Here is a 7,442-nt window from a genome sequence, read left to right on the forward strand (position 1 = left end):
CCACCTGCCGGCGGGGAAGGCGGGGCGGGGCGCTCAGCCTCCGGCCCTCGCTGGTCTCCTGTCGTGGGCGTAAGGGCCCATTGTTACACCCCAGCGACCTCCCGTCCCAGCAAGGCGCCTCGTTTTCCTTGCTTCCCAACAGGCCTCGGCCCTTGCTGCGCGTCTGGCCAGGCAGCCCCTTCCCTGCCTGGCGGAGCAGCGTGGGGACCCCTGCGTCAAGCTTTTCCTCATGAAACCCAGGGCCGGGCGTGTTTCGGCTGGGGAGCAGGGCCCCCTGCCTTAGGCTCGCCCCAAACTGCGTACCCAGCTTCCCACCTGCCACCAGGGCCAGGCTCCGCGAAGCCCACGCTGCTGCGATTGGGACACCGCTTTTTCACCCTGGCAAGAAGGGACTCGCTTCTCCAAGGCAGCGCGTGCTTTGTCCGTGGGTGCCTCAGGCCTAACTAGAGTAGGCCAGGGCTGCGCGGGGCTCAGGATCACCGCCCAGGGTTTCTCCAGCTGGATCTGTCAGCACCGTGATGCACTGATAGCATGAAGGCCAGGTTGACAGCTGGGTGTGGACCGTGCGCAAAACAGAAGTAGCAGCATTAGGCCGCGCTGGAGAGTCTTGCCTGAGATCAAAAGTCCCGGCTGAACCAAGTGGAGCACGTGCAGAAGAAACAAGGAGCTTTGACTTGCTCTAAACCAAGCGTGATACCCAATTTACAGAGGGAAAAACTAAGGCACAGTGAGAACAGGTGATTTGTCCTAGGCTGCAGAGAGAGAGGGTAGGCTAGAGGCAGGAACTGAATCCAGACACCCCACATCACCTCAGCATTTTTCCACGTTGCAATGCCAGCGACTGGTGCAGGCAGACCCACAGCCGCTTTGAGAACAAGCTGTTCTGGTACTGCCGGCCCGTTAGCGCACAGCTCGGCACCGGCAGCAAAAGCCACCCAACTGCTCCCTCAGCTTCCCACGAGGACTGTGCAGCCTGAGCCACCCCCAGCTGCACGCCTGACACAAATGGGGCTAGAGAGCTGAAAGCTCACACGAGTACTATGTCTGCCTACACAAGATGCAGGTGCAAAGGCATGGGCACACCCTTGCTGGCAGAGCTGCTTCTTGCAATAGCGTTTCTTCCTATCACATTACGAGTTGTGATGGGAGTTGTGACACACAGAGATCCATCACTGGGTTTACCAAAGCACCGAGACTCGGACATTCAAGATCTGCAAGAAATTCAAGATAGGCTTGCAAATGCGAACGGTTGAATTGCTGGACTCCAGTACCTCCCCTTCTTAATTGCAAGCAACTACTTAGAAGATGCTGGTCATTTCTTTTTTTAAACACAAAATTATTTCGATCCATCCCATAAGCTGTTGGATGGATAGAAAAAACACTTCTTTTGGGAGGCCTGTCTACTGTGAGTTTTCGATTACTTTAAAACAAGAGGACTGAGCAAAAGGCTTTAGCATACTGCTTTCCTGCTGAGAGCAGAGCATCGGACACTTGCAGGTGTCAGACAAATGCATGGATAACCTCTGGTGGCAGTTCTGTTCTCAGGTAGCATTTCCTGCTGGATCTGGGAGCCCGAGCTATTTCTTACATCTGATCTTATTTTGTATTAGGTGCGGCTCCTTTATGTACATGCTTTTCTTTCAAAAGCATTTTTGTCAGCTATTTAATATTTAATGCAACCATGTCTGGGGTGGAACATGGCAGCAAGCCAGTGCATAGCAGCTAGAACTACAGTAAAACAAGGGGATTTTAGACAAGGCGACAGGAAACAACCTTGGCTTTAGCAAGGAAGGAGATCATTGAAGGAGATCAAGAGCAAAGACCACCTCAGTTTGATGTTCCAAGAGGACCACCCCCTCCTGCCCCCATGTACAATAACATTCACCACTTGAGATCTGACTCCCAGTGAGAAGCAAGAAATGAGTTTAGGACTGACCATCAAGTCTCATCCTATGTTCCTGGACCTAGAGAGACCAAGCACAGGCAATCTTGAAATAAATAAATGAGTAAACAAAGGTTGGTTTTTTTTCTTTTGCATTTAATTACAGAGCTCAAATCTAGCACCTGTGATAAAGCAGTGACTCAGGCAGAAGTTAATGCCTTATGCTAGTCCAGTCACACACTGCCTTGACATCACCAAGGGCTGCCCTGGCAATTTCCCAGGAGGCCAAAGGCTCCACCTCCTTTGCATCTGTATTTACATGCATTTCTGTGAAGCTTCTGCTTGTATTCACACCTGCCATGAGATCCTAACGAGTGCAGCTTAACAGCCCCAAAGCTGCCTCATCCTTTGCTTTTTCTTCCAGTCCCCCTTCATTCCATTCTCCATTCTTCTCACTTCAGCAGTTTCTTACGCTACCCGAAGATTATCTCCCGGCCGCAGCCCTGCCTTTTTATCTATTAACCCCACACCACTATCACATTCTCCATTCCTCGCTACCCTGGGTCCCAGTCCCCTGGGAGTCTGTTTACCCTGAGAACCAGGCAAACCACAGCATAAAGCCGAGCTGCCATCAGGCACATGGCTCCAGTTAATTTGTGCAGCCTTGATCAACCTAGGAGCTGTGTTCCCACTGCAACAACACAGCTTTTTTTTTTTTTTAAGCACCCACAGTTCTGCTACAGCACAGACTTTGTGAGAGCTCATTTTAGCCTCGATTCCACTCCAAGCAGCATCCTGACAGGTTAAATATCTTTAATTTGCTGCTAGAGTTAAAAAAAAAGATTATAAGAATAAACCAAGGAGTTGGTTTGGGGTTTTTTTTGGTAGGGGCCAACATAACCAACCAACCCAAAGCCAAGATGTAGAAACTTGTTCTTTGGCTGTAACAGGAGAGGTTCTACAGCAGGACAGAAATTTGACCTGCCCAAACTAACCCACCCATGGATGTTTCAGGGAAATCAAACGCATGCTCTCAAGGTCAGTGAAGTTAAAGACAAGTGCTCCTGGGGCCTCGGGTACAACAGTGCAAGGACCTGTGTAATGCAAGCGACATTGCGCTGAAACGTAGAGACAATGCCCCACCATTTAGCCGCTGCCTCTGGAACCAGTCACTTGGCAGTCTCATGTGAGAGGAGCACTTATGAACAAATATCTGGAGGCTGTCTATATGCAGAATAGATCTGGCACCCTGACAAAATTGTCCTATAATTACCTTTTCCTGGGGCAATCTCCCACTGGGGCACCCTGTGTGCGTGTATATAAAGAGAGGGGTTCATTCTTCACATCCCCTTCAATCCTTTGTTTTGCAGTGACAACAGTATAAACAGGATTGCATCGCGTGAACATTTCCCTACCTGGAAATTTATCAAGACAACAGGAACTGTTTCAATTTCCATTTGCTAGTGCAATGCCAGAGCAACATCACTGATGTTCACACTGCTACAAGTTCAGGATCTGTTTGCATGAAGATGCAGACATACCTGAACTAAGGTGAAAAATAAGGAAGAGGTATTTCATTAACAGCTACCAGACAACACACAGAAGGAGTCCTTCCCTTCCCAAAATGAGGTCTCCTCTAAAAACACTAAGCCCAACATATGCTGGACATTGAGGTTCTTATTATCCTATAAACTAGCTTGGGAAAGTAAGGCAAACGTGAAATGGCTTTTGCAGAGTCACAGCCATGAAGCTCACAGATGCCCCAGGTACTGACTTTCTGGCTCTCATGATAAAAAAAAATACTGGCTCTGAGGAGGAAGAGTTAAAAAATGCACTGGGACTGTGCAACTGCACAAAACAGACTGAAGAGCTCTAGTGCCATTGATCTTTTAGAGACAGGATCAGCACAGGAGAGTTAGTATATTAGCGCCTGACTTGGTCAGACTGGCAAGGAATTTGCTCTTCCTCCATTAGCTTCTTCTGTGTTCCCACAGCTCCAGCTGAGTCCTTCTCCTCCAAGACTAGCAGTTCACAGCCAGTGCTGCATGGTCCATCTCACATGGCTGCTAATGTAGACGTCTTCCTTCTTGCAGGACTGGACATCCCAAGCCAGGACTCCTATACTCAGGCTAGGCCCATGGCCTATTCGATTCCATGGTTAATGAGCTGTCACCTCTCCATTAGCTGTTGGGAGAAGACCTGTGTCCTTGCTCTTCCTGCTCTTCCAAGCATTGTACTTCTTCATCATTTTCCTCTTAGCAAACCTGCAAATTTTAACCACGAACCCCAAAGACACTATGTACATGGCTAGGCCTCCAACCTTGAGTAGCCACATGGGCTCTGGGGAGGTAACCATAGCATACATGATCCAGGCTCCAGCTCCAATCCGCAGCACTAGAAAGAGGAGCACAAAGAAGAAGTCCACCATGCCCCCCAGCCAACTGTGGTAGCGGCCCGTCTCCCGCAGGAACCAGCGAGCCTGCAGCAATGGATTGGTGATCTCACTGACGAAGACAACAGAATTGACCTCAGTGGCTGACCGGCCGATCCCCAGCACGATCGCCATGCCGCAGATGCTCAACGTGTGATGGGCCAGCATGAGGATTCCCTCCGTCTGGAAGTACAAGCACCAACTCAAATCGAAGATGAAGTAGCCCAAGGCAATGGAGAAGGCGCAGACCTGCAGGGGTGTGTTTGGTGACCCTGGAAGACAAAGAGGCATGTTAGCCTGAGAAGGGACATTCCTCTGGCCAGCACTGAGTGGAGAGTGTTTTAAGATAATTTCTTCCTTCCCTTTCTCCAAAGCATTAGCTTGCTATTCAGCTCCAGAAGAACATGATACGTACTCAGTAGGTCAGTTTGCTGACCCCATGAAGGCCCAGCCTGGGCTGCCAGTCAGTCACAGTGGAGAGCCTCTGCAATGCTGTCCATCCTCCCCACACCTCCAACATGCCCTACCTTACTCTTTGCACAGGAGGGTAATGGGGAATCCTCCCTAAGTTCTAGCAGTGCATTAATTGCCCTTATAAACTACCACAGTATCAACCAGGAGTTGAAGCAAGGGACACAGTTTGACTCCTATGCACTGGCCTGCTTATTGCTGAGGCTCCAGGAAAGGACTGCACATTAGTGATATGAGTGGACAAAGAGTTGTGTTCAGTCTTGAGGAATTATCCCATGTGATCATGGCACTTGGACAAGGAACTGAGAGCAAAAGTCCTACCCCAGGGAATTTCAGCAGATGAAAGAGTCAACAATCAAAGAAATGCAGCCTCTGCAGACTCTACCTGGGATATGAGACACCAAATAAGCTTGGGAGAAGTCAACAAGGTTGGAAAGAAAGGCCAAGTACTGGGTTTCAAGAAGGACGGGGAAGAGGGTGCCGCAGGAAATGGAGAAACCACCTCCTACACTGATCGCAGGTCCAGTGAAGGCACAGCTACTGCCCTGTCTCAGCAGGGCAAAACTCCAAACATACCTGCATGGGTTAGAGGTGAGGGGCCATCCACTAGAACGATGTAACCTGAGAGAAAGGTGACAACCACTCCATGCAACAGAGTGACCAGGCGGCAGCTCCATTCATAAGACCGATTCTCATTCCAGGAGCAGAAGATGGCATAGAGGAAGAGCCAGCCGGACAGACTGCAGGCCACTTGGAGAATAATGGGAAGCATCATGCTGGGGCAGGGGGAGGAGGGAAAGGGAGAAAGAGAGAGAGAGATTACATGTGAAGCAATCCTGTTTAAAAGACAGCTTCTCCCCACCCCTATTTGTAATAACTATCCCTAATATACAAGTAGATCTTCTTGGACAGGAACCAACAGGTATCTGTGACAGTCCAGGTGGAAGACAAATACTGCTGGGGCCCTGGAGAGATGTACAAGGCCATCAGGAGTAGCGCACACAATACACAGCTACCTACTCTAATTCAGCATGGGATAACAGAGGAGCAGGTAAAAGCCCATTTTGCCATTAGCAAAATGCTGCCTGAGGGTAGACCAACATAACTTACACTGTTAGCATTTTACCCCAGATTCTTTTAGGGTCAGTTCTCCAACTGATACAGCAAAGTTACCCCACTTTAGGGGCTTGCAGCATCTGCCTGGTCCTTTTTGTTTGCTTGTTTTCACACAGATATAAATGTTTCATCTCTCCAAGCTCTTCATAACGTAAGATCCATCCCTGACTCTTACTCTTACCCAGAATCATCCTCCCATACCCTTTGGGCCCACATAGGCACGTTTGCATTGCCACAAAACTGTGCGTGTCACTAAAAACTTCAGTATATTTGTAAATAGTAAATCCCAGCACCCAATAACCTATTTTAGTGGATAAACATGAGACTTCAAGTGAAAGCCATGACCCTATGTTCACAGAACGACAGCAAGCGATGCCTGCAAGGGACCTTACAAGGTCATCTAGTCCAACCTCTTGCTCAAGGCAAGATCGTCCATCAAACCATCCCACTCTAGTGCTTGTCTGACCCTGCACTGCTTAATCTCCACTGATGAAGACTGTACAGCCTCCCCTATAATCTGTTCCAGTGCTTAACCACCCTCATAGTTGGAAAGTTCTTCCTCATATCCACCTTAAATCTCCCTGATTGCAATTCTTGCCCCATCTCCCTGCAGACACAGAGAACAAATGAACATGTTAATGACCTGTCCTTTATTATATTAGGACTTCCATTTGCATGATATACCCAAAGGCATTCTCCCGTCACTGGGAGAGAGATCTGTCTTTTACCATCATGTTATTAGAGGAATGCAGGGTAGCCAGAGCCCCAAGGCACAATCCCAGTCCCAAAAGCGTGCAGGTATTTCTAGATCAGTGGTTCTCAACTTTCTAGACCTACGGCACCCCTGCTTAGACTCAGGGCACCACTCATTAGACTCGGGGCACCCCACCATAACTCTTGTGAACTAAGCAACACTCCATTTGGAAAATTCATTAATTTATTTGAGTACTTACCTCCGTAGCCCAGACAGAAAGCAGTACTATTGTAGCTATTTGGCTACCAACACCTCAGGTAGCTCAGTTTGAGTCTGTAAGTTCCCTTCCTCCATTGTACACCTGAGAATGCTGCTGTGAAGCAGGCCCTTCCCACCGACTCCCCCTAGAAATGGTCCTGAGTGTACCTCAAAGTCCTGCTCTGTGACTCTCTACCTTGGGCATGCTGCCTGGCACCTGCTCTGGGCCGCACTCAGCTGGCTATGCCACCTCACTTCCAACTTTGGCGTTCGTAGAATGGGAGAGCATGGGCAGGGTGGGCTTCTCAGCAGGGATCCAGCGGGGTCACTGTAGAGGTGGTGTGAGAGCACCTCTGCCCTGCAGTACACTGCGCGGTGCAATACACCCCGTGCACAAGACCCCTGACAACAGATGGATACAACAGAGGTGCAGCCCAGGGAACCAGCAAGATAAACGGCAATCTGGCAGCATCCCCACTTTGTGGTAAGGAACAACCCCAGAGCCCAGGCACTCACCTTGGGAGCAAAAAAGGGACCCAGTTCATTAGCTGGCACCAACAGGCGGCTCCTATTCTCTACGGTTCAGCTGC

The 7,442-nt window shown here is 49.4% G+C and overlaps 1 protein-coding gene across 1 annotated transcript; it reads right to left on the reverse strand.

Moving 5' to 3' along the window:
• Positions 1 to 2,004: 2,004 nt before the first annotated feature.
• Positions 2,005 to 7,442, reverse strand: LOC109292586 (transmembrane protein 136-like). The gene is made up of 3 exons (XM_019510105.1): positions 7,369 to 7,442; positions 5,361 to 5,560; positions 2,005 to 4,585 (listed from the first exon to the last, which is right to left on the reverse strand). The coding sequence occupies exons 1-3, from the start codon at positions 7,395 to 7,397 to the stop codon at positions 4,041 to 4,043; spliced, it is 774 nt and encodes a 257-aa protein (XP_019365650.1). The 5' UTR covers positions 7,398 to 7,442; the 3' UTR covers positions 2,005 to 4,040.

This window comes from Gavialis gangeticus, unplaced genomic scaffold (genome assembly GCF_001723915.1).
Source record: "Gavialis gangeticus isolate Ggan-Ray unplaced genomic scaffold, GavGan_comp1, whole genome shotgun sequence".
NCBI lineage: Eukaryota > Metazoa > Chordata > Crocodylia > Gavialidae > Gavialis > Gavialis gangeticus.